This window comes from Tenrec ecaudatus, chromosome 16 (genome assembly GCF_050624435.1).
Source record: "Tenrec ecaudatus isolate mTenEca1 chromosome 16, mTenEca1.hap1, whole genome shotgun sequence".
Classification (NCBI taxonomy): domain Eukaryota; kingdom Metazoa; phylum Chordata; class Mammalia; order Afrosoricida; family Tenrecidae; genus Tenrec; species Tenrec ecaudatus.
The window spans coordinates 22,600,168-22,627,513 of record NC_134545.1 but is presented as its reverse complement, the minus strand read 5'-3'; the positions used below and the strand labels follow the sequence as shown (position 1 = coordinate 22,627,513).

The following is a 27,346-nucleotide window of genomic DNA, read 5'->3' as shown; positions in this document are numbered from 1 at the left end:
GACCCTGGGATTCCTGTGCAGGGAAGCTCCTGCATACAGAAGACAACCGTGACATCAGAGAAGCAGCAACAGAACCAGGAGATGGAACATGAATCCGAGAGATGGCCTTCCCAACCCATAGAGCAAGTAAAGCTGAGAACTTTCAGGCCGGAGGCTGACGTGGAATAGCGTGCACCTGGCCACTTAATTGGGGAAGCTGGGCTTGCTGATCCAAGGAGTTTGACCTGAATACCTCCAGGTTGAGGCTCAAAGCACAGTGGCATGCCCTTTGGGCATTTATTAACAGCCTTGAGGAAACTCTGTAATATGTCCCTACTGAACAACTCTATCTGAAGCATTTCTCACCTGCATTGTAACCTGTTAACTTCCTTAATAAACTATTGAATCATGAATATTGTCTGTGAATTCTTGTGATCATGGAAATAAACTACAGAACCTAACCACAAGGTCAGCAGTTTGAAAACGCCAGTCACTCCTCAGAAGAAAAATGAGGCTTTCTGTAACAGTCTTGGAAACTCATAGGGGGCAGTTGTACCTTATAAGGTTGCTATGTGTCAAAATCGACTCCATAGCAGGGATTTTGTTTTTTTGTGGAGAGAAAAAAATAGATAATGTTGAGACAGAGGACATAAATGTGAACAATGTGATTTTTGTCACATGCCCAGTATGTACAGGTGTTAAACATGACTTATTTGTCATCCATTCTCTGTACATATCTCCTTTGCACCATCTTGTAGAAAAAAACACATTTTTTCCCTAACCTGTTCATGGGTCCTAACAAAACCCTGTATGTAATTTTCAATAACCTTGTTCTACTTTCACCACTACCCCCCCCAAGTTCTGTTAATGTCAATCAAAAAATGTTTTAGAAGTGCCCTTCTGGGGGAAGGCATTCCCAGGTTTGCCTGGCATGACCTCATTCCTTCTTGCAAAATGATCTTTCTGCCATTAATAACATTTTTAAAAAAATAAGAGTTGATGTCTATGGTAAGGACTTATCCATAATGGTTCAAGTTGAGTTTTCAACCCCCTTTCCCTCCAGTTCTTTCAAAGGACCCAGCTTCCCGGTCCAATGGCTGGACCCAATAGGGCAATGCTTATTGACCTCTTCCTAGGTCAATTACATGTTGCAAAAAGTCACCCGTTTCAGGGAGAGCTGTACTTATTTGGACTTAAAAGCGGGTCTCATACATAAATAGCAAAGGGACGAAGTCTTGTGCCCTTTTTAGGTGCTGCCCCTTTCGCTCATGACTGCGACTGGAAGGTTTTGTAGCCAGTCAGTTTGGATTTCTGACTTAACTTAGCTAAAGTCCAGTTTGAGGATTGCTTTGCTCTTTCTACCTTCCTCGATGCTTGAGGCCTCCAAGAGGTATATAAATGATAGCGATTTCCAAAGCAGCAGCTAAACCTTGTTGTGACCGTGGCGGTGAAAGCTGGACCATTATCACTTTGGATGCTCATGGGAAGCCCTAATTGGGAATGGTTTCTCTCAAGAATACCTTGTATATTTCCAATGCCTTCTCAGTACGAGTCAGGTAGGCCTCTGCCTAGCCTGAAAAGGTGTCCACTATTACTGGTAGATACTTGTAGCTTCTGCATCTATTCATTAGAGTGATATTTACTTGCCAGTCTTTGCCTGGAAATATTCCTATATGTCAAATTGGGGTCAAAAGGGGTGAAGGTGTAAGTCTCCTTTGGGGGCTATTCAGAGCACAGATGGTACAAGCTCTGGTCACTTGAATGACTCTCTTGTTCATGTCTTTGATGATAGCTGCTGCTTCTAATAACAAAATGGAAGCATGTTCTAGAATGGAAAGACTGGTGGAAGCTGGAGCTGAACTTCCAACTAGTGCTTTAGGAGTGTACATGTTCTCATTTGCTTCCCCCCATTCAATAGGGTTCAAAGGGTACCCATGTGACCAAACCCATTCTTCCTCTCTTTGAGTATAAGGAGGTTTCTCCTCTGTGCTAAAGTCTAATTTTGTCACTCGGGCTGATTCTGAGCCTGGGATTTCTATAGGAGAAATTCCAGCTCATACTACTCGTTAGGCATCTGAGCCAGTCATGTTATTACTGTCAGCTACCTGCCCCCCCCCCCCATTCCCCTTTCCCTTTGGTGCTATCTAGTGTATAACAGACATTTCCACAGGCCCAACAGGACTACTTCAAGTAGCCTGATAATTTCCTCTCCATGTTTAATGGTGGGCCATGGTGCAAAGAGTAAGGCTCCTTCTTTCCTAATAGTTCCATTATCTGTAAAAATGGGAATCCTTTTCCTTTTGGCCAGTTCTAAAGCTTGTGAGTTCTGTCTTCTGAGCCAAGGTTTTGGGAAGAAGAGTACTATCTATTACTTGTAAGAGGAAGACTATATCCGGCACATTGGCAGCTATCAGTCACCATACTAGTCCTACCAGGGTACCAGGTGTCCTCTGCATTCACCAGAAGAGTGTCTTCACATCTTGTCACCCAGAGAAGGCTTGAGTGATAGTTTCACTACAATCGTGCTCACAGGTAACACCCAGGCCCTCCTTTTCAACAGGCCTAAGAGTTGCTGGATTTAATTTCCTGCATACCTTTGACTTAACTTCCAGATGCTCCATTAGTAATGACTAGTATTTTTTAAAGTGGTTCTATGAATTGTTGGATGTAAAACTGATCATTTGCTCTATAAACTTCCACATCATTCACAATAAGGACAGATAAACCTCCTAGGAACAATAATGATGTATAACTCCCCTCCCACCACCCAAGGGGGACAGACAACAGAAATGTGGGTGAAGGGAGACAGCAGATGGTGTAAGATATAAAAATAATAATAATTCCTAATTTATCAAGGGGTCATGAGGGTGTGGGGGCAGGGGAGAGGGAAAAAGGTGATACCAAGGGCTCAAGTAGAAAGAAAATGTTTTGAAAATGATGATGGAAACATATGTAAAAGGATGCTTGATACAATTGATGTATGGATTGTTGTAAGAGTTCTAAGAGCCCAATAAAATTTATTTTTAAAAAGTGAAACAAGCCAAAAAAAAAGAGAGAAGAAAACCCTTTCCCAATTGACTGCGAATAAAGGCCAAGAAAAATTTGAAATCCCTAGTTACAAATCAATGATTTAAGCAAATTAAAATTTTCCATACGAGTTTATCTCAAAGAGATCTGAATTTATCATTGACTTCAACAACGTTGCATAGAACGACAAATTAAATGTAAAGGAGAAAGGAACACTGTATGTACACACAAATTGTTGTATTACTTTTGTGACCCAAAGCATCAGCTGCTTCTGCCTTCCACTCCACAAACCAGGTCCTGGCACCAGGCAAATTCCAGAACTGAGCTGAGATTTGTGCCCGTGCCTCTGGGTAAAGAGACACGGAAATTAAGTTCCATGGGAGTCGTTATGAAAATGCACAGGCTGGACGGCCGAGTTTTGCATTCTACTTTCCACAGGCGGCTCTAGACCTTGCTCCATGAAATACCTGTGTAATTTTGAGAGCCTCAGCTGTGTCCCAAACCACCCGCGGGCCCCCACACAAGCCCCTCACTCCCAGGCCGCAGTTTCCAACCTTCTTGGAAGGAACCCGTGGGCACTTGGCAGGAGGAAAGAATGGCAGCTTCCAATATATGTGAGGCCTTATCACTATAAATAGGCAGGAAGCAACGTTGGGTCTCAGGGTCGCGAAGCTCCGGGAAAGAAGTTCCATTGGGGAATACAAGGGAGGAGGGAAGGGACTCAGGAGTATGAGTGGGGGCGGAGGGAGGTTCAGGCCACGCCCATTTGGGGGCCAGGCCTGCTCCAGGCCCCGCCCCTCCAGGCATTGTCTATGGCGGCCCCGCCCCTTTCTCGAGGCCCGACGCCTCGTCGCGCTCAGCGCGTCACATCCGGTCTACCCGGAAGCGGCGCCACAGGGATGGAGAAGGCAAGTGGTGTGTCCCCTCCTCCCCTTGCCTTCCTTTCCGGGGACCGGCATCTCCGCGGACATCCGAGTCCCGGGCCCCGGATCCTGCCGCCGGGTCCTGGGCGCGCGTCCCTTACCTGAGGCAGCCGGGCTGGCCCGTGGGGTTCCCGCCCCCGACCTGTGGCCGCCATTTCCGGTCAGCCCAAAGGGCTGGCGCCGGCCGTTTGCAGTCGCGAATCCGTGAGTGCCTGCAGGATCGTGTCTCACGTAGCAGTCTAGGGCCTCCTCCCGTTTCCCATTCAGTGACCCCCTCCTGCCCATTACGATGCGACAGGTCTTCAGGATCCGCCGCTGGGGCCGCGTTTTCTTTGATTCTTCGCGGCAACCGGGACTCCAGATTGGTGGTGTAAGAACTATGGCGTGGGTCTAGAAAGCGTTTCCTCTGTCAGACTTAACGGATACAAACGTTGTTCTGATATCTTACATCTTTCTTTAGACGAGATCATAGTTTTGTTTTTTTAAGTAGTGTTTTACTGTGCTGTAGGAGGTTTACCCAGCACGTTAGGTTCCCAAACAGCCATTTTTGTTTGCATCTTTCACCACCCACAAACTTTCTTGTTATTTTCGTTCTGGTGGTTCCATCAGCCTGCTTTCCCTGTCCCCTTACAAGAAGACTCACCCTTGGTTTGAAAAGAGTTACTAAGAACCCAGGCGATTTTTTTTTTCTTTTTCAGCAGCACAGTACTTGAGGATTTTTTTGAGCCAGTTGATTTAGCTACAAGGTGACCTCTGGGCAGTCTAGCACGTCTTGGTTTTGTTAGTTTGTTGGCTTTGTTAGTCTCAACTAGTCCAAGGACGCCTTGACTTTGTTTCTAGAAAATTGAGGTTCTCATCCACATTTTTCTCCCAATCTATAAGGGTTCATCTATTGTGCCCCAGATTAGAGGTTATGGTAATGATAGTCAGGCACCATCCAATTCTTGTCCCAGGGAGATGAGTCTGTGTTTTATGTATTTGGCCCTGTATACCAGTTTCTTCCTTGAGTCTTTAATTTTCTTTCCTTTTGGGTCGACACAAGTAGAGATCAATAACTGATTGATGACCACTTGCAAGACCAAAAAATTACTCATCAAATTAGAACACGGAGCATAACTTTATGAATTCTATTAAGCCAATTGGGCTACATGGTTGTACAGCTATGGTCCTAATCCCTCTCACCCTGATGTCCAATCCATAGCTGCCCCTATGTGCTTACTTACATGCATGAATATATGTCCATACAGTTCACATAGGTTCTTGTACACGTGCTACATATATGTGTATACATATACCCATATGTATTACTTAACTACACATGGATGACTACATACACATATAACCACACATTTTTTTGGTTCTGCGGTTTCTAAATAGACTCTTGTTTTCTCCTGCACTTTGTAGTCACCTTGATTGTCTTCATCAGCTGTGTCCACTTCATCCTCGTTTGTGTGACTTTTCTCATCACCAAAAATTACAATTGTTTACTCTCCTCAAGAGATAGCCTCCCTCTTCCCACCACCCTTTGGTTACCACAAATGAAGTTAGTTTCTCTATCTTCATGCCATTTTATTAAAGTATTAGCATACAGTGTTTCTCTATGATTGACTTATTTCACTCAACGTAATATCCTTCAGGTTCATCCATGTTCCCAGATATATCACAGCTCTGTTTTTAATTGAAGGCAGCACAGTATCCAGTAATAAGTGTTAAATACGGTAAGTAAGATATTTACTTATTTTAAATTAGTGGACTTTTTTCCGTGACTCACAGCATGGTCATTTTTGATGACTTCTCAGTTGGCACATCCAAGTGTCTTCATAAAAGTTCAGTTGGTATTCACTAATTTAGATCAACTCAGCCCTCAGTGTGCTCGCCTACTGCTGCGTTATAAACATAATGATGCTTTCAAGGCGATATCGTTTTTCAATTTTTCTGTTTTAAGCTTTATAGTGTATCAGTTTCTCTTTGAATTTGTATCTAATTTGACATGTAAAGCCCTGATGGCTTAGTGCTTATGAGTTGGGCTGCTAAGCACAAGGTCAGCAATTTGAGAACACCAGCTTCTCCAAGGGAGAAAGACACGGCTGTCTACTCTCATCAAGAGTTACAGCTTTTTATGACATGTACACGAGACGGCATCTTGCCATCCTTGCCTCTAAGGAACATCTGGCTGTACTTCTTCCAAGACAGATCTGTGTGCTCTTTTGGAAGGCCATGGTACTTTCCACATTCTTTACCAGCACTATTATCATATCAAATTGTTTAGCGTAGGTCTGTGTATTTCCTTTCTTGTACAATATAAATCCCACAGTAGATCTCCGGGATGTTTCCCTTCCTTCAAATGCTCTGCTCTGAATTAATGGTAGTTTCAAAAAGTTGACCAAACATCCCTTTTCTTTGTGATTTCACTATGCTTTTGGTTCAGTAGTTTGTCCAGGGTGCTTTGATGTCTGTCCCTTTAAAATGATTCCTGAGGATTTATAAGGAAAAGGCAGTGATTCGTCTAAAATAGACATATTGCGGTAAAATGCATATTTTGTCATTTGTCATTTTTAAGTACAATTAAGTGTATTAACACTTGTTTTGTAAATACCACCACGATATAATTCAAGAACATTTTCATTCTAGTGCAGAAAAAGAATTTGTGCTCTAGCAGTTGTTCCTGGATCCTACTTCCCCTGAGTACCCGATAAACAGTGAAAACTCTGCTTTCTGAGTTTGTCTATTCTACATATTTATTATAAGTGAGATTATATATGTGTCCTTTTATGTCTAGCATGTTTTCAAGAGTCATCTCTGCCCTAGCATGACCAGAACTCCTTATGCATTTGTGAATGATTAATATTCCTCCGTATGTATATACCATATTTTGTTTATCTGTACATCTATTGATGGACGCCTGGGTTATTTCTGTCTTCTGACCATTGGGAATATGTTACAATGAACATCCATATATGAGTATCACCTAGGAATAGAATTTAATTCAATGCTTTCCTTTTTGAGGAATTATTAACTTTTCATAATGGGTGATGTAGTGAGTTAGGAGTTAAGCTGCTAACCGTAGGGTCAGCAGTTCAGAACTGCCAGCTGTTCCTCAGGAGAAAGATGAGACATTCTGCTTCCCATAAGGAGTTAGAGTTACAGTCTTGGACACTCTATACCAGAGGTATTTCTACCTTGTTTATAGGGTTGCTATGCATTGGAATTGGCTTAATGGCAGTGAGAGAGAGAAACCAACAGAGCAAAAGTGTTCCAATTGTTGCTCATAGGCTTTGCTATTTTTAATTTTTTTCTGATAATAGCTATCCTAGTGGGTGAGAAGTAGTTTTTCATGTGATATTGACTTGCATTTCCCTCTTAGCTACTGACATTGACCATGAAAAAACCTAAGAAGGAAAACATCTTTGACTCTTTCCCTTTGCACTTACTCCTTGTCATACAGTCACCAACTTGGCACCGTGAGAGCGTGCTCTGTATGGTGCTAGTGTTCAGATAAGCAGAGGGAGCCCACGCCACTGATTTCTCCTCAGAGTACCTGTCACATCCTGAACCACAGTCTCTGGACTTTCTGTGGCATAAGAAAGTAAACATTTACCTATTTCACTTCTCCCGCTCTTCTGCCACTAACAAACAAACATCTCCCATCTGATCCTTGACATTCTGGAAATTGATGTTAATATTTTGCCTTAGAAAAATGTCATGTCATGCTCACTAAAGACAAAGTGGATGCATAAGCAAATGTGGTGAAGAAAACTGATGGTGCCTGGCTATCAAAAGATGTAGTGTCTGGGGTCTTAAAGGCTTGAAGCGGCTATCTAACTGAGAAGCAACAAGTCCACATGGAAGAAGCACACCAGCCTGTGTAATCATGAGGTGTCGAAGGGATCAGCTATTAGGCATCAAAGGGAAAAAAATCACTATTGTGAATGAGGGGAAGTGCAGAGTGGAGACCCAAAGCCCATCTGTAGACAACTGGACATCCCCTTACAGAAGGCTCATGAGGAGATGAGCCAGTCGGGTGTAGTGTAGCACTGATGAAACATGCAACTGTCCTTTAGTTCTTTTATGCTTCCTTCCCTTCCCCTCTCCCCCATCATGATCCCAATTCTACCAAACAACTCCAGCAAAACCAGAGGATGTACACTGGTACAGATAAGAGCTGGAAACACAGGGAACCCAGGACAGATAGACCCATCAGGACCAATAATGAGAATAGTGATACCAGGAAGGGAAGGGAAAGGTGGTGGAGAAAGGGGGAACTGATCATAGTGATCTACATATAATCCTCTCCCTGGGGGACAGACAACAGAAAAAATGGGTGAAGGGGAGAGATAGGACAGTGTAGGACATGACAAAATAATAATTTATAAATTATCAAGGGTTCATGAGTGAGGGAAGGTGGGGGTGGGAGGGGGAAAAGTGAGCTGCTACCAAGGGTTCAAGTAGAAAGCAGATGTTTTGAGGATGATGGAAACAATGTACAAATGTGCTTAACACGATGGATGGCTGAATTGCGATAAGAGTTGTACGAGCCCCCCAATAAAATGATTTAAGAAAAAGAAAAACTTAATACCGTTCTTTGCTGATAGACAGAGAGAGAAAGGCAAGGAAGGTGTATACTACCGGGAGAAAATATGTAAAGTCATGTGACATTTGTCATTGGTTCTGAGAGAGAACCTGTGACGAACTGCCACTGGTTGATTGATTGATTGGTCACCTAGGCCTAAAGACTAGATGTGAGGATTGGACAAGTGATGACGGGAGGCCTGACTACAAAGACCGCCTCACTCTGAGTCTTGCCTGTGCAGTGAAGACTCAGACATGGGTGTGCATTAAGGCCCCTAATCATGACTGATGAAGCCTACATTAGGACGACGCATTGAAGCCCCAGGGAAGGAGCTGCTTATGGAAGTCCTCGGTGGCGAAGGACATCTTACTTGAGAGGGCCGCCTCTCCCTTCTGGAATGAGGGTACATCGTGTTGGGATCCCTCTTTGATCTTCGCCTGTGTGTGTTTCCCTTGGTAATCATCTGTGTACAATAACTTAAACTTTAAAGTACAGTGCATTCTCTGAGGCTTTTCTGTGTATTATTGAACCAACAGGCATAGCGAGAACCAATCAGGTTGGGGAGCCCAGAGCTGACTTGCAGTCATGTGGCTGAAATGAATTTCTCTGTTCTGATCATGAGGCAGTATTCGTCTGCGACGTGCCTCCCACCTCACCATTTTTTGAGTTATGAAAATAGTTTAGGCACAGAAGCAGTTAAACACCACTAGGTGAAGACAGATCCCACACTGAGGAACCAAGGATAGCTGAGCGAGACAAGGACATGCCCCCAGAGTCAGGGGAGAGAGAGCTGTCCCATAGAGCTGTTGTCCTGAATTCAGACTTCCAGGAGGAAATAAATTAACATTCTTTCACCTGTAGTAATTCTTTAATAATAGCACTAGCTAACTAAGATCCCAGAAGATGGTGTCTTTAACTTATGAGACCTGACCTAGCCCCAGGTGGCTACAGTCATAAAGAAGTGCTGCCTTGCATTGACATCGAGGATAAGGATCCCTTAACACAAAGCTGGTTCATATGAAGCAGGAGTCATACTCTTGAACTTCACTATTTCTGACCCCACTGATCCACCCCACGCCCCATTGATGTTATACTTCTCTACTGGTTTTGTTCATTCATTTCAGTGGCCTTGTGGGATTCATGAACTCTGTTTCCAGTTCAGTGATTCATTAAAGACAGGCTACAACTTGGGATTGGGATCAGGAAGCTCGTAGGCAAGGTCTGTAAACTGGAGAGCATATTCCTCCCATCATTTCCATGCAGTGAATCACTCTTAACCCTTCTTGACTGGGTAAGCAGGCCAGCCCTTCTACCTTCAGCCTCACTGCTGACTGGTCCAGCCATCACCGAGCAGTTTGCACAGCCAATGTCGATGTCCTCTGTCATGACCAGTAGGCCCCCTCCAGTTTTCTCCTCACTGCCTCTGCCCCAGACCCCTCCCTGCCCTCTAGCATCTTCAGGAGTGCAGCCTTTGACTTGTATTATAGCACTGGTTCCTCACTTCTCACTGCCGCTTTCTTAGAAAATCTCTGTGGTGATTGCTTATAGCAGCAAATGCCTTGTCAGTTTTGAAATAGGGCCCTTCCCACAGAAACGCAAACTGATCAGCCCTCTTGAGTGGACCACAAGTCACTCAGTTCCTATTGGGTGGATTTTCAAGTTGCTATTTGCATGGTAAATCAACCGAAATTGGTGCGTAAAACAGACCAGTCACAGGATAGGCTGTAGCCCAGGGCCAGATAAAAAGTACCAAGTAATCAAGTTATTTACTGCTTACTCAGAAAATGGCATCAAATCTGGATTGTCACCTGTAACAAACTTTAGGATCAAAAACAGCCTGGGACACCCCTCCCCCAACCCCCTAGGTGCCTTTTGGAAGTACTGAGGCAAAGGTAACTCAAGGTTTAGGGATAAAATCTCCCTGGCCCTTTTTCCAAAGAACCCAAGCAGAAGGCCACCACCACCACCAAAAATATACCTCATTTCATCACAACAGGTAGCTGGCATCTGAAGTGTCAGGCTGAAGCCTGATTTCCTTTTACCTTGTGAAATCTGACCCGGCAACAGTCAGAGAAGTGCTGCATAGACAACTGATCTGATGGCCTGTGTCGTTTTAGTTTGTGAAACACGGTCCAGCTCGGTCCTGGGGTCAGCGAGAAATAGTGCATGTTGCAACTGGTGCCTGTAGTTTCATAGTTCATTTGTTAGCCTTGTGGTTATTATCAATAATCAGTTTTGCTATAATGTCATAACATCAGTCTTGCCTTTTCTGAATAAATTTTTAATCAGACATCTATCTACTCTTTATTTTCTCAAGCTCTGTGGTTTTACTCAAAGTGGGTGCTTGGACAGCCTGTCGCAACTAAGTCACTTTAGGAGACAGGTCAGCAGGGAGAGTGAGAGTATTGAGTCTGAGTACCTAGGAAGACAGATTGTTGCCCGTGTCCATCAAGGTCTGCTTCCTTGAGAATGAGTTAGGGCGTGTGTTCTAGTCAGGGCACGGGAAGAGGTGTTCTGCAACAGTGGCCTGTAGGTAAGCCATTTAGTTCTCAGATTGTGCCTTCTGCATGGAGGCGTGATTTCCCTTCAGGCTGTGGCTCCTCTCAGCTGAGTCCCACTGTTCAAATGGAGGTAGATTAGTCTTCTAATGGTACACAACAACAGTTGTTAGTTCAACATGAATCCTACCAGATTGTAAGATTAGAACAAAAGGAAGTGGAGTGTAGGATGCCCGGGGTAAATGCCACTGGTTGTTGATAGTTGATGTCTTCAGTATGGAGATAGGTTAATCCTCATTTCTAAATGGAAACACAAAGGTAGGGCAGTTCATCTTGGATTTCAACAGGACGGCAAAATTGAAACAAGAGGGAAAACAATGTTTTTCTCAGCGGAGTCGGTGTGGCATCATCTTCAGCATTGGACTGAAGTGACTGCATTGTGGTGTCTGCGCTCATTCAGCCCGCGAAAGGCCTACATTACTGTTCTGATCAACCATTTGTGACACTGTTGACTCCTCTTGTTTATTTCATATGCCAAAACCACAGAAAGAGTAGGCTTTCTGCTCTCATAATGCGTACAGTCTTGGGAACCTTATATAGGTTGCTATGAGTTGGAATCAACTCAGTGGGTTTGTCTTAATCATTAGCCATAACCTAATGTGAAGTGTGAGTCTTAGTCATATGTGTGGGCACCAGCTTGGTCTGGCACTCAGGAATCCAGAACACAAGACAAAATTGCTATGTTGCTCAATGTCCTCATAAAATACGATTCTTAACGTTGCTAGACTAGAGCCTCAAACAAGTTAACATTGAGTTAGTAATCTGGAAACCTTATATGGAGAAGCCAGAAAGACAGAGACAAGGATGATGGAGAGTGTTGAGGGGTTCTGTGTTAGATCAGGTTAACTAGAAAAACAAATCCAGGGGCACTCCTATATGTAAGAGAGCTTTGTATCAAAGAGCAACTATATATTAAAACATCCCAGCCTAGTCAAGATCAAGTCCCATACGTCTGATATTGGCCCAGAAGGCCAATAGTAGTCCATAAATTCCTCTTCAGACTCACGTAGCACATGCAGTAATGCAAAATGCAGGAAGATCACATGCTGATGGGTGCAGTCTTGTGGATTCAATGGTGGCGGAAGCATCTCAAGGCTTGTGCCTGGTCTCTGTGTGGCTCCTGAGAGTCTGTAGCCTGTCTCCAAGGAGAAAGCGGATTTCCCAGAATCCTCATGAGAAGGCCACGTGCACTAGGAGGCATTATCAGGCTGTGGCCTGATTGACTGGCTAGACTTCACCCTGTACTTATTTATCAGGTTGACATGAAATCATATAACTGCCACCGGTTCTAGAGATCTGTGCTGGATATTGGAGAACCACTGCTGGTGCATAAGCTAAGAATAATAAAGTCTGACAAAGTTCTTCATAGTTTTATGTGGATGTAGAGAGCACAACCCATTGTATGGTATGTGTCTGGGATTCTCATGATTTGGAATTTGGGGAGGAATGAAAATTAACTCTTAAACTCACCAAGTTTTGTGTTCATATATGTAACATTTGTATTAGCGTGTTTTTATTAGTCACAGTGATGATAGCCTTCTTTCTTTTGGCCCAGGGAGGGACCCCTATCCCTCTGTTTCTTAGCGCACATTACGTGTTCCTGTTTTGGGGGCTAGCAGACCAAGGTCTAGGGTTTCAGCATGATAGGTCTAGTCACTGTGGACAAGGCTGGCGTCTCATGGCTTCTTTTTCTGTCCTCAGTTTTGCCTGCTGGTGATTGGACTGTGAGGAGAAAAGACCGCAGAAAGACTATTGGCAGCTAAGCTGTTACAATGCAACCACTGGTGAGTAGATTTCCCGTTTGACTAAACTTACACACCTGTTGCTAGCAGATGGACAGATTTCCCCTCTGGCCTGACAGATTTCTCCTCTGAATGTCCTCAGGAGCCATTCAAGTGTTTTAACTTTGATAAATGTTCTAAGCCCTCTCGACGTTCATATTGGATCAGGGACTCATGGACGTGATCTCGCCTCAACATTTACAGTAGTTTGTTCCAACTACCAGTAAATAACTGTTCAGCCATGAGAGATGACAGGCGTTTTCTTCTTCTCATCCATCCTAGACCACCTTGTTGGGAAAGAATTCACTCATTGGCCACAGTATTGGTTATGATGTATGTAGGATTATGGTGAATGTAGGTGGTGAAGATGCATGAGAGCAGAGCTCCAGTAGGGAGGCATTTCCAGCAGTGAGGTCAGTCAGTCCAGTGTAACAGGTGCTTGAGTTTGGGTTGTGTAGCGTTGACGGGAACACCGAGAAGCAATGAGGAATCATTGGTTTGCTTTTCTCACTTGCTTTGCTGGAATAGATTTGATTATTTTGTAAACTTTAAAAAGATAGCAAACATTTTTATCATCAATTTTGTTTCCAGTCATCCATTTTTCTTCTTTATAATTTTTTTTCCCAAATTTGATAGCTAAAAACAAACTCCAAAACAAAAATCTCACTGCTGTCATGTTAATTCTAACTCATGGCGAGCCTTTAAGATCGGGTGCGCCTGCTTGTGTGGGTTTCCAAGACTAACTCTTTATAGGAGAAAGCCTCCTCATTCTCCCAAGAAGTGGCTGGTGTTTGAAATGCTAAGGACCCTGAATACTGCTGCGTGATAATCTGTAGATGTACTTGGAATTGGTGGGAAAGAGTGTTAGTTATGAATTCCCAGTTACAAATATTAATAATTTTCTGTCCAGGTGCCATAATTACAGACTTAAAGGAGATTTTACGTTGCACCTTGTGTAATTTTCTTTATAATGGGATATCATGGATTCAGATGTTTCTCTTTTAGTTAATATATCTGAAGGCAGATGCCAAGGGAGATTACAGATGATCTGACTAGAGCCTCAAACATAAGAGCTTTCTTCAATACTCAGAGAGCCTACTTCTTCAGTACTCTCATCTTCAGTACTGACTGCTAGAAGGGATAGCTTAATCTAACCCAAACTATTTTGATGTTTTAGGAATCAGTAACTTTCAAAGATGTAGCTGTCGACTTCACTGAGGGAGAGTGGGCCCTGCTGGACACATCTCAGAGAATGCTATTTAGAGATGTGATGATGGAAAACATCGATCACTTGGTCTTTGTGGGTAAGTGTCTAAAAATGTATCTGTGTATTACCTGACCGTCTACAACAGGTCTCTAGAAGAGCTTCCCCATAGCTCACTGCAGTCTTTGCCCTGAATCATGCCCACCACTTAAAGCTTTAGGAAAGCTCTGTGTTTAGGTTTTTTATGTTGATAGCTGATTTCTCACTCTACTAAAAACAATCTTATTCATGCTCCCCAAATCCCAAAATTCAGCACAGTGCTGTTAACTTAGTGGTTATGTTTTGGATGAAAAAATGAATGGATTAAATAACTTAAAAATAATTATTGTCTTCTACCTCAAGCTTTAAGCCACATTATTTTTTTGATCGTATATAGAACTTGGGTTGTTTAGATGGGAGTATGTTTTTAAAATGATAATTAACTACAGTATACCCTAAAACTAAACCCACTGCCATCAAATTGATTCTGACTCAGAGCAACCCTATAGGACAGAGTCATATTACCCTCTACAGTTTCCAGGCCATTCATCTTTTCAAAAGTAGACAGCCATGTGTTTCGTCTGCAGAGCAGTGGTAGGTTCAAACTGTTGACCTTGAGTGCTATAACCACTGCTAAACAATTTCTCACTGGTTAAAAAGATGGGTGTTCTACAGTCTTTCCCTAAACTTTGGCATGGACATTCTATGAAAAGGGAAATTAGAAAAGCAATTTACAATAACTAAAGAAACTACTACCCTGTTTCCCCAAAAGTAAGACATCCCCCGAAAATAAGACCTACTTACAGTTTTGCCTCGCTGAAATATTTATAAGGCATACCCCTGAAAATAAGACCTCCCCGAAATTAAGCACCCTCCCCCAAGCTACCATAACTCTGGACTCTGGACCGTAGCAGCCAGAAAAATAAGACATCCCCTGAAAATAAGAACCTAGTGCATCTTTGGGAGCAAAAATTAATATAAGACACTGTCTTATTTTCTGGGAAACGGTAGGAATAGACAACTAGGATGTAGAGGATTTATATAATGAGAACTCTAAAACATGAATGCAAAAGATTAAAGCAAATCATCTACCGTATCTACTCATACAGTATATACTTATACTTAAGCTGAGTTTTTCAGCACATTTTTAATTCAGTGTGGTAGCATTAGGTGCCTCAGCTGATACTCAGGTTGGCTTTTACTTGAGTATTGCAGTAAATAAAAATATATCCCGTATTTACAGATTGGAAGACATTGTAAAAATGTCAGAACTGCTAAAAGCAATTTACAGGTACAGTGCAATCCTGATAAAAATTTCAATAGCATATTTTATAGAAGTAATCCTCAACTTGTATGTGGAAAGGCAAGACACACTAATAAGGGGCTAAAGTAAAAAATACTTAGAAAACATCTATAAATGTACTACAGAGAAAATGTGTCTAGCCTCCACTGAACACAGAGACATGTTGAAACGTTCTTTTTTGGGCATAAACTCGTGTATGTGTGAGCTAGAACCTTGGTCACAATACTTGTTTACTTACCTTTCTAAGATTTCAATAAAATGCTAAGACGAGATACAGGGCAATGACTATTTGTAATTTCCACGAGCGGGGGTAAGGGGGGTGAAATGCAGTCACTTTCTGGGAAGTAGTGAATTTTTTGGTTGTGGTGATGGGTGTAGAGAGCTGTAATCGTTACACAGCTTGTTATGTTACTGTTAGCACTAGCTTGTTATAGGTTGAATTGTGTCCCCCATGTCCATTTGGCTGTGCTGTGATTATCAGTGGTTTGGCAGTTATGTAATGCTGTACTCATCCCCTATGATGTGATTGGATGTGATCAGCCTGGGCCTGATGTCAGAGGATTCAGTTGAGATGCAATACCATTACTAGTCACAGAAAAGGACCTTTCCTTGGGGTGTTGCCTGCACCACATTTTTCCCCACAAGAGATAAAAGGATTGTGAAGCAAGCAGAGAGAGGGACCTTTTACTACCAAGAATAAAGAGCTGGGAGTAGAATACATTCTCTGCACCCAGACTCTGCTCTGGGAATCTCCTAGATCCGGGGGAACAAACAATAGTAAGACATATGGAAATCTCCAAGGAAGGCCAAGCCTACAGATGCTGAAAGAGAACAAGGGTGTCTTTTCTAAGCTGTGAGCCAATAAAATGGAAAAGCCTTTCTTAGAGCTGATGCCCTGAATTCAGACTTAGGAAGAGGATAAATTTCTGTTTGTTACAGCTATTCACTCATTTTTTTTTCTAAATAGCAGTGTTAGATAACAAATGTATGCAAGATGCAGCACAAAATGTTAATTAGGGCATTAGGTATAATTTTATAACAAACAGCAATAATAATAAATAATAATGGCAACAGTTGATGATACTCGTATTGTTTGCCATCATCAAGGTGATTCTGACTCCTAGAGCAACAGAATTGAGTGATGCCCAGTGCTGTGCCATCCTCGTCGTCATCACTGTGTTTGAGCCCATTGCTGAAGCTACTATGTCATTCTGTTTTGCTTAGGGTCTACCACGCATGATGGCTTTTGTTAGGTACGTGGTTTCGTGGGTATTTCCTATCATTATGCTGATAGTGTTTTTTTTTAAATCTGTATGACTTCCTGGGAGAAAGACAGGGTTTTTTACTCCCATAAACAGTGACAGTCTTGGAAACTCACGGGGGTGGTTCTACCCTGCCCTTTAGGGTCGCTGTGAGTTGGCATCTATTCAATGGCAGTGAGTATGATGACTTAGTTTGGTGAGTAACGCCTGGGGCCTTAAAACCATGCATGTAGCCATCCAGTGTACAAAATTATTCTTAATTCTCCTGGAGCAGTAAAAGAAGAGGACCATGGGGTAGAGAAAAGCAAACTACAAGGCTATTTGCCCCCATAAGCTTCTGTGTTCATTACCATGAGACTAGAACAGTGTGGTGCAATATTGTTTATCCAGGGCCCAATGTGCAACAATTTTAAGTTCTTACAGAAATGAGATTACGATATCCATTGAGATTAGGCAAGGCCAAAATCTGTTGTCCTTAGATAATCCTTTAAGCACTGGTTCTTAACGTAATCTATGGATTTTATTTAAACAACATTAATACACATTTTTTTAAAAGATCACTTTTGCATTCAACAATTTATAATTTATTTCTAAATGTTTTATCTTTTAGGTGGTTCTTTTATTGTGTTTTTGATTTGTTTTGCTGGCATACACTTCATATAGCATACAGTTTAATCGCTCAGTCATATTAACATTTGTGCAACCACCACAATCAGTTTCACAACATTGTCTTCTCAAACTCGTTACCTCCCCATAATCCCTTATCCTTCTCCCTTCCCATATCCCCTCATTTCCTAGGCAATTATTAATTCAGTTACTATCTATAGCTCGACCTAGTCTTGGATTTCATATACAGAAAATCATACAAGACACAAACAAAGCAAACGAACAAAAAACAATGTCAAGACAAAACAGAAAAACCTCAAAAAGAAAGCCAGAAAATATTAAAAAGTGGTACAACTTTAAAAATGGGAGATCAAATGATAAGCTATTAAATTTTAATTAAATACATCTGTGATAATTGGCTTACATTGCTCTCCGTCTGATGCACGGCTCACATTTCTTGACTGGCCAGAGGGATTGCTGGTGGCTGTTTTACATGGTTTTGTTTTCCTCGTTTCCTTTTTAGAGTTCACGTTGTTAGCATAAAGGAGACCAACCATTTTTGTGTGTGGATCTTGTACCATGGCACTTTGTTGAATCTTTGATTTAGTTTCAACAATTTTCTTTTCAAGTCTTTGGTATATTTGATATATAAGATGATATCAAGGTGCAAACAAGAGTGTTTTAGTTCTTTGCCACTTTGGATGATTTTATTTCCCCTTTCTTGGCTAATAGCTCTGTCCAAGACTTCCAGGACAATTTTGAATTAGGATTAATAGGGGTTTAGGAATGATTGTAGTTTCTCTCCGATGAGAGTAATGTTGATTGTTGGTTTTGTGTATATGCTCTTTCTTATGTTGAGGAATTTCCCTTCTATTCCTATATTGTTGACAAAAAACCCCAATTTTATTGGTATGTAATCCACAATTGTATAATTCAGTAGTTCAGCCATATCAAGAAGAGTTGTACACTTAAAACCACAATTTTAGAACATTTTTTGTACTCGTTATTAGCTCTTCAATTTTCCCCAACCTCCCCTACTTTACCCCCAAGAAACCATTAATCTAGTTATTATCTCTCTAGATTTACCTGTTCTGGATTTCATATACAGAAAATCCTCAACAAATGTACAGATGTGCTTGACACAATGGATGGATGTATGGATTGTGATAAGAACTGTACGTGCCCCCAATAAAATGAAAAGAAGTAGAGTGTACTGAAGGACTATTTTGTTGAACGTTTTTATGAAAACTGGATGTGGGGTTTTCTCAAATGCTTTTCTGCATCAGTTGATTTGTGTTGTACCTTTTTCCCTGAGCTGCCCAAAAATGATAACTTTGAGTGGTGTGTTCACTTAAAGATTTATCTCTAGGACATCAAGTTTATACCAGGAGTTCCGAAACACAGACAACTATACTTGTTTAAGGGGCAGAGACTCTAACTTAGTGGTGATTGAACTATAGATATCCAAAATGTTGAATATTTTAAACAAATAGAGCTTCTTAATATATTTGGGTGCAAGGTCTTTGCTGGTAAGGGATTATTAATGTTTTGTGTTTGTGGTAATCTCCAAATTGACCTTCAATAGTTAACTGTAGGAGGTGCAGAAGGAACTTTTCTTTCACTTTTGTTCGAGCATGCAAACGAATTATTCTCACCCGAGTCCCACTTGCCTAGGATCCAGGCTATCCCTAACTAAATCCCATAAACTAAACGTGTCAATGGGAACCTTACAAGGTCCATTAGCAGTATAGTGATATTTTAACCGTTTCCCTACTTTTTGCCAAGTTTCAATATTTACAGTCCCGTCCTCAGGAAACCAAGGACATACTTTAACCACAAAATCTAAAAACTTCTCTACTCTTTGGTAGCTTACTTTTGCTCCTCTGACTTTTAACATATTTTGAAGCATATTTGCATACATACATTTACTAGAAATCTGTCCCATCATTTATTACTCCCAACTTTTCACCACTTACCCTTAATTTTCTCTGTAAAGATTCACGGCCGTGCTACTCAGTGGTGTCCGTCACAGGATCCTCCGTTTTCAGAGGTCCAACATTGGGCGCCAATAATGCGGGTGATTAGACCAGCTACCCTGCATCAAGCTGGGTCTGAAATGAGGCGTGCGGATGAAAGGAAAGGAAAGAGATATGTACAAAGTATGGGATTGGGAGGACTTCAATCTGATAGACTGAAGTACTGAGTATATTCAAAGCTTGGTTTTTATACTCTTGTTACACAAGGGAATGGTTACAGAATAAACATCAAAGAATTTGCTTTTATAAAACATTCTGAACCTCTTATCTATGCAGGTGTTACTTAACTAGGCACACTTTCTAAACACTTGAATAATAACAGCACTATATTCTAAGATAAACACAAGGACATGCAAGGTTCAAGAGTATCTTAAAGAGGTCTTAAAGAACTGAATTATCTCACACTGCTTTCAGCTGCAAGGTCATAAAGAACTGAATTACTTTGCAATGCTTTTAGCTACAAGGTAAACAGGCACAGGAGAGTAATTAGTCACCCACCAAGAAACACCTTGACCAGCAGACCTCCTACAGTTAACTTTTTTCAACTTTTTATTGTAAATTGTGTGGTTAACTTATTCTTCTAGGTATACTCTTGGACATGCTCGCTGTATGGTTTGGTCAGGATACAGCATAAAACCCATATGTCTTTCTGTCACAACAGGGAATCAGCTCTGCAAATCAGATGTGATTTCCCAACTGGAGCAAGGACAAGAACATTGGAGAGGAAGAGTAGGATTTCTTCAAGATCAGAGTCCTGGTGAGCTCCAGGCCCTTGTGTTTCAATATGAGGAGGAACCTGTTCCGTGAGTGAGTAGGTGCTTGGAAATATCAACTGCATATTTCCATATGCGAGTGACATGTAGGTAAGGACATTGAGGGGAAATTCTTCAGAATGTATTGTTATTCTTTGCAAATATTTTATCTATTCAGATGTCCTTTTGTCATTGTCTGACTTAAGGAAGGAATCTCTGTGTACATAGGGGAATTAATTGTGCTTTTATGGCCCTTGTCCTGGAAAATCGTTTTCCTTTTCAGCTCTCCTTTATTTCATGTTAATTTTGTTTTTCTATGGACAGTCTTTTAAAATTATCAATGCTCTGTCATATATTTCTACTGCCTAGCAAAACAAGCCCACTGTCCTTGAACAGGGCAGAATTGTTCCATAGGGTTTTCAAGGTTGTAAATCTTTATGGAAGCAGTGAGCCTCATCAATCTGTGGAACCCATAGGGGTTCGAACCACTGACCTTCCTATTAGCAACCTAATACTTAATTCATCGCACTACTAAAGCTCTTTCAACTACCTAGAATATTTCATAATTTGATCATGGTTTTCCATGTGATCATGAATATTTAAACTACACATATGGACCAATGCTTTTCAATATTTTAATTCATCTGGGCCATTGTAATTGCCCAGATGGCACAATGGGTTAAGCATTGGGCTGCATGCTGGAAGGTGAGTAATTTGAACCCTGTAGACATTTCACATGAGAGATATCTGACATTCTGTTTTCATGGCGATTTACAGCCTCAGAAGCCACATGAACAGTTCAACGCTGTCCTATAAAAGGGTCCTTGTGTGTTGGGATTGACTCGATAACAATGGGTTTGGGGGGCTAGGGGGAAGTGGTTTTATGCTTCTGTAGCAAATTATCCTTTATTTAAATTATTTCAGACAGGGAATTTGGCCTTAACAATGCAGAAATTATGTCCTTGACACATAGCTACAAGAAGGACACACCTACCAACATGACAGTGGTAAGTTTTACTGTTATCATAGACTTGTCTATGGATTTAAGTTATAAATTTAACACAATCACCTTATAATTAAAGTTGGAAATTTTAAAATGTGGGTTTATTTGAATTTTGGGAAGAAATTACTCTGCTGAAAACTAATTTTCAGAGGAAACAAAAGCAAGCTCACTGTCATCAAATCAATTCTGACTTGATAGCAACTCTATAGTATAGCTTAGGACTGTTCTCTAGAGTTTCTGAGACTCTTAATCATGTTTTCATACTTACTTGGCCTACCACTTCCTTTTCAGAAAAAAAGTCCACACCCTCCTGGTAATTAAAAACTATTATTCTATATTCATCTTCCAGGATAAAGTATAGATATCTGCCTTTGTAGCCTTCTGAATCATTCCAGTGCCTCTCTCCAGAGAACAATATCTCATACTTTGGAAAACTAAATTTTTTATGAGAAAAGCCTCATAACCTAAGGTCTCATAAACATTAGGATTGTCTCATGTATAATTTTGCATAAATATTAGCATGTCTTGTATAATTGCAAAGGAATGACTTCTTCAGATAGAGTCTGTTAAGTCGTGCAGTTGGCCTTCTGTAACAGAGTAATACATTTCTATGAGTGCAGAACAGTAACATACCATATATGTGTTAGATTTGTAATTTATGTTAGATTTTAACTGAAGTTTTTTCACTGAATGACTAGATGATAACTCTAGAATCATGCATAAGAAATGAGTATATGTGGATAAGTCTTTAACAATCTTTCATGTCTTTCCCAAAGCAGAGCTCTCTCACTGGAAAGGACTCCTTTGAATGTAATGATTTCGGAGAAGATTTCAGTCCCAGCTTTACAATGGCTCAACATGTGTTAAATCACATAGGAAAGAAACAAAGTGTCAGCAAAGAATTTGGAAAATCTCATACTGATCCATCATCCTTTAATCAACATAAACAAAGTAACTCTAAAAGTAAATCATATGAGTGTCATTTGTGCGGGAAAGCCTTTCTTCAAAGCTCTGGCCTTAAACAACATATTAGAATTCATACTGGAGAGAAACCATATGAATGTCATGTATGTGGAAAAGCTTTCAGTAATTTTTCTGGCCTTACTCAACACTATAGAACACATACTGGAGAAAAACCGTATGAATGTCATGTATGTGGTAAAGCCTTCAGTACAAATTCTAACCTTAGACAACATGGGAGAATTCATACTGGAGAGAAACCATATGTATGCCATCTGTGTGGGAAAGCCTTCACTAATTGTGCAGACCTTATACAACACAATAGAATTCATACAGGAGAAAAACCATATGTATGTCATCTCTGTGGGAAAGCCTTTATTCAAAGTTCTGGCCTTAAACAACACAGTAGGACTCACACTGGAGAGAAACCGTATGAATGTCATATATGTGGGAAAGCCTTCAGTAATTTCTCTGACCTGATACAACACAATAGAACTCACACTGGAGAGAAGCCATATGAGTGCCATCTGTGTGGGAAAGCTTTCAGTAATTGTTCTCACTTTAGACGACATGAAAGAAGTCATACTGGAGAGAAACCATATGAATGTCATGTATGTGGAAAAGCCTTTAGTAGAAGTTCTAACCTGAGACTACATGAGAGAATTCACACTGGGGAGAAACCTTATGCTTGCCAACTATGTGGGAAAGCTTTTAGTCAGTGCTCTGACCTTAGAAATCATGAGAAAATCCACACTGGTGAAAAACCATTTGAGTGTCATCTATGTGGTAAAGCCTTCAGTAGAAGTTCTAACCTGAGACTGCATGAAAGAGTTCACACTGGAGACAAGCCACATGTTTGTCAAGTATGTGGAAAAGCTTTTAGTCAGTGTTCTGATCTAAGAAATCATGAAAAAACACACACTGGAGAGAAACCATATGAATGCAATGTATGTGGAGAAGCCTTCTCTTATTGTTCTGACCTCAGACATCATGAAAGAAATCATACTATATATGTGATAAATGTAGAAGAGAGTTCACCCTTAGCTTTAGCATTTCAGCGCCCAGAAGAATCTCCTCTGAAAGAAGCACTATGTCTGTAACCAATATTCATTTTTTAAAACCCAGACTCATTGCCATTGAGCCATTTGAACTCTTTAACAACCCTGTAGGAGAGAGAACAACTGCCCCTTTGGGTTTCTAATACTGTTGCTCTTAACATGAGTAGAAAACCTCATCTTTGTCCCAAGGAGTGGCTGGTGATTTCAAACTGCTAACTTCATGGTTAGCAGCCCAATGTGTAATGGCAGCCATTAGTCAATTTTCTAACCATATATTACAAGATAGATGTCACAATAGGAATACAATAAATGTGTTGTCGGTCACAGTTAAATCAGGGAAGTCACAAGTTTGGGAAAAATCTGTAATCAGTGTAGAAATGTCTTCATTTTTATATTTATCTCTTAAAATAAATGAGTTCATAGAAACTAAACCAGAGGTCTGTATTTGCTGTAATATCATGTAGTGTACCAGCTTTGGTGTGCATGATAAAACTTGTGGGGAATAATTGTTATGGATTGCATTGTGACCTTTAAAACATGTTGAAGTTCTAATCTGTTACCTGTGTGTGTGAATTTGAAAATGATTTTTGTTGTTTTCAGTTTATGAAGTGATACTGAATTAGGGTGGGCCTTAATCCCTAGTGTCTTATAAAGGATCAGGCAGGCATTAGGAGAAGATAGCTCAAATGTTTATCATAACTATAAGTCAAGAAAACAGTACCTAGGAATACATAGGCCTATCAAAAGATGGGAGAGACAACGAAGTACCTTTTCTGACAGCAGGAAGTGAAAATGGTGTTGGTAGAGCCCTGGATTTGGACTGTAGGTTCTAGAGTTAAGAAAATTATCTCAAATTCTACCCTTTCCTAGTATTTTGTTACAGCACTTAAACTAAGCTACCGCTAAAACATGGAGAGAAAAGTGCTACAAACAAACCTTTTAAGGAATACCAACTCATGTGGATGTTAATGAATGAAAAACCACTTATTCATAGAATAACATTTTAGAACATAGGCATCAATACTGTATTTAAACACTGTTAAGTATCCTAACTGAAGGAGAGGCTTCAATGATCATTCCTTAGCATTAATGTTCTCCAGTAAGGAGACAATGTCAATGTGAAGGAAGAAAATAATCTTCTGTATTTAATATCAGAAAATGACTGGAGTGACTAAAAACAACTTTTGAATAACACTTGAGAATAGATTTAGCAAAGGAATCAGAATTTTGAGAAAAGATCTCTTACTGAAAATATATAGATTAATAGCTTGTGCTTATGGTGTGAATGGGGAATATTTGTAGAGTTTTTCTAAAAAGAAAAGATATTAAACAACAGATTAGTGTTTGGATTTATATAAGAAGTAAATGTTTGAAAATATAATATGTTGGTCAAATTCTTTTCTATTTACAGTAAACTGATCTGAATTAAAATCATTTGAATATAAACACATTTAGAGCTTGAAATTGTTTTAATGATTAGGTTACATGTACATATTGAGGATGAAGGCAAAGATAGATATACTTTTTAATGACTATTTTGGTTTATAAACTTTCAACATGTCATACAATTCTTCAGTGTTTAAAAAGAATTGCACTGGATCTACTTTAAAACGTAGGTGATTATAAGTACATTGAGTAGAAAATTCCCCAGGATGAAGGCATGGAAGAGTAGAGAATACATCACTGTCCCATTTTCCTAAAATTTTTGTAACGAAACACTGGCTTTCCTAGCAACATACAGAACATTGTTAAAGTAGCAGAATTAATGAGTGAGAAATGGACTTTGTTCCACCGTCCCAGATAAATCAACAGTGAATCCTCAAATCCTCAACTTGGAGTAACTCCTGGCCCCTTGTGTACTCATGCGGAAGGCTGGGAGAGGTAATGACAGAGCTCTTACTTTACCTCAGCTGTGATAGGATTACAGATGAAAGGCTATTGCTTGTTCACCACTTAGAAGGTGATTGGCATCCTTGTTTCACACATGGGAAGACAGTTCACATGATTATAATGGCTTTGTCTGTGTTTCTGGAAATAATGTAATGCCTGCCTACTTCCCCAAATTTATTTCTGTGCTTGCTTTTATTGTTTTATGTTTGCTTCTCTTGCTTTTGTAAAGTCTGTATACTTAAATTCACCCATAAATTGTACTTTGTTAAATCCTGCACAATTGTACATTTTCATCTATTCATTTGTTTCTTATGGTCTCTTTCATTGAAACTACAGGTATAGAGTAGAGCTATTGCTTGTTTTGTTCTAGACTACCGCAACAAAGTGTCAACTGCAGTAAAGTAAGTCACAACATGAAAATGAAAAAGTTTGAAGTGTGAGAATTACCGAAATACAGGAAGACAGGAAGTGACCATATGGAGTTTGAAAAGTACTCATAGATTTCTTGCCAGATTTCTTCAAGCTTTCTATTTGGAAAGATGTCGCAGTATTTGTGAGACCTAGTAAAGTAAGGTACAATATTAAGAAATATGCCTGTACTTAGCAATAATTCTAAATCCCTCTGCTTAACAACTCCAGCCTCAAGATATGTGGATCTATTTGTTGTATCCCATTAAATGGTTTTTTTTAAATAAAACATTCTCACCTATTTTATACAGATCCTATTTTGTATACTACAGCTTGAGACTGAAGCTGATATTTTCCCCAGAGAGACCAGCTGTTCCCTCGTGTAATAAAATAGAGGGTAGATGTGACTTTTTTCCCAGTCTGGTTGAATTTTCATATACCAAAAATAGCGTCTTGTGCAAGCACTAAAATTGTACCCTGCCTCTACAACTAACAAAACCTGAATTTTTCAAAGCTATGTATGTAATTTTTTATTTTTTTACAAAAACAACCTTATCACCTTCAAAATAGTCTCCATTATACTTAATAGCATTTGTCAAATCTGCGATTCCATTCTTGGAAATTTTTTTCAAACTGTTTGGATGGCTGACAGGACCTCCCTTGTTTTTTTCTTCACTTGTCAAATCGCTGCCCTTTCATCTCCCTCTTCATTTGAAGAAGCAAAAAGGTTGCATGAAGTGAGTAAGGTGCATGGGGCAAAAGAGACATGCTGGGTTTTTTGTTTTTACCAAAGGCTGGCACACAGATGGCTGCATGAGCAGGTGCATTGTTGTGGATAAACCAGTCCCCCAACTGCCACAAATCAGCCCTTTTTTGCACACTGTTAACGCTATCTTTTTTAGAACCACTAAAAAGAAAGCTTGGTTAACACTGACGTGGTGGAATGAACTCCAAATGTACTATTCCCATCATATCAGAAAAACAAATGAGCATAATCTTGATATTTGATTTCACTTGACAAGTTTTGGGGGTGAGGTGACGATGGCGTCTTCTACTGGCTTGACTGATGTTAGGTTTTAGAGTTAGAAGAATTGCGCAATGTCCCAGTAATGACCTTTGGTGGGGGACGGGGGGGGGGGGGGAGTCTAGGTTGCTTCAGAGCTGTTCTTTCAAAACATGGCATGTTTCCTAGACCATGCTGTTTTTCCTGGTCAGTCAGAATCAGGCACACATTTCCCAGTGACCCTTCTCATTTCCAAATCTTCCATTAAAATTCACTGAACAGAGCTCCAAGATAATCCAGATAACTTCCCCATCTTTTCAAATGTTTGTCATTTCAGCACACGGGTGCACACATTTTGTCAACATTTTTGTCCGAGAAGTTGACGTCCAGAATGAGGTTTGTCATCAATTGCTATTTCACCTTTTTTGAAATGAGAAAACTACTTGCACATTTGAGCTTTTCCCATAGTGCTGCCCTTGGAAGTTATTTCAACATCACAACAGTTCCTGTGGCAATTTTCCCTGAGCAGGAAACAAATTTTCACAGCTGCATGCTGTTCTGTTAAGTCAGCCATCACAGAAAATGAGGTTCCAGTGAAATGGCTTTTAGGAAAATACTGACCAGAGACCTTCCTAGGAAATGCCAGTGAGTACTTTCACTCAGAGCTTAATGGGAAAATTGCAAACTATGAAAGTTCTGCCCAGTGGAGGTTTAAAAAATTTGGGGGGGGACTATTGCCTAATATATAACTCAACCATAATAACAAAAAACACAAGTCTAGTTTTTTAAAAAAACGTTTTATTAGGGCTCCTACAACTCATCACAATCCATACATACATCAATTGTGTAAAGCACATCTGTACATTCATTGACCTCATCATTTTCAAAGCATTTGCTCTCCACTTAAGCCCTTTGCATCAAGTCCTCTTTTTCCCCTCTTCCCACTCCCCCCTCCCTCATGAGCCCTTGATAATTTATAAATTA

At 40.4% G+C, this 27,346-nt stretch overlaps 1 protein-coding gene across 5 annotated transcripts in view; it reads left to right on the top strand.

Annotated features, from left to right (window-relative positions):
• Positions 1-3,857: 3,857 nt before the first annotated feature.
• The window catches only part of LOC142429449 (uncharacterized), a 54,408-nt gene continuing 30,919 nt past the window's right edge, over positions 3,858-27,346 (top strand). Inside the window, exons 1-7 of one of the 5 annotated variants that reach the window (XM_075534543.1) lie at positions 3,858-3,914; positions 5,567-5,647; positions 12,759-12,841; positions 14,016-14,142; positions 19,950-20,045; positions 20,965-21,047; positions 21,823-25,703. In XM_075534543.1, coding sequence (XP_075390658.1) covers positions 12,830-12,841; positions 14,016-14,142; positions 19,950-20,045; positions 20,965-21,047; positions 21,823-23,103 — 1,599 coding nt within the window. In that variant the 5' untranslated portion in view covers positions 3,858-3,914; positions 5,567-5,647; positions 12,759-12,829 and the 3' untranslated portion in view covers positions 23,104-25,703. The other 4 variants (XM_075534542.1, XM_075534546.1, XM_075534544.1 and 1 more) reach the window with 4 other exon arrangements.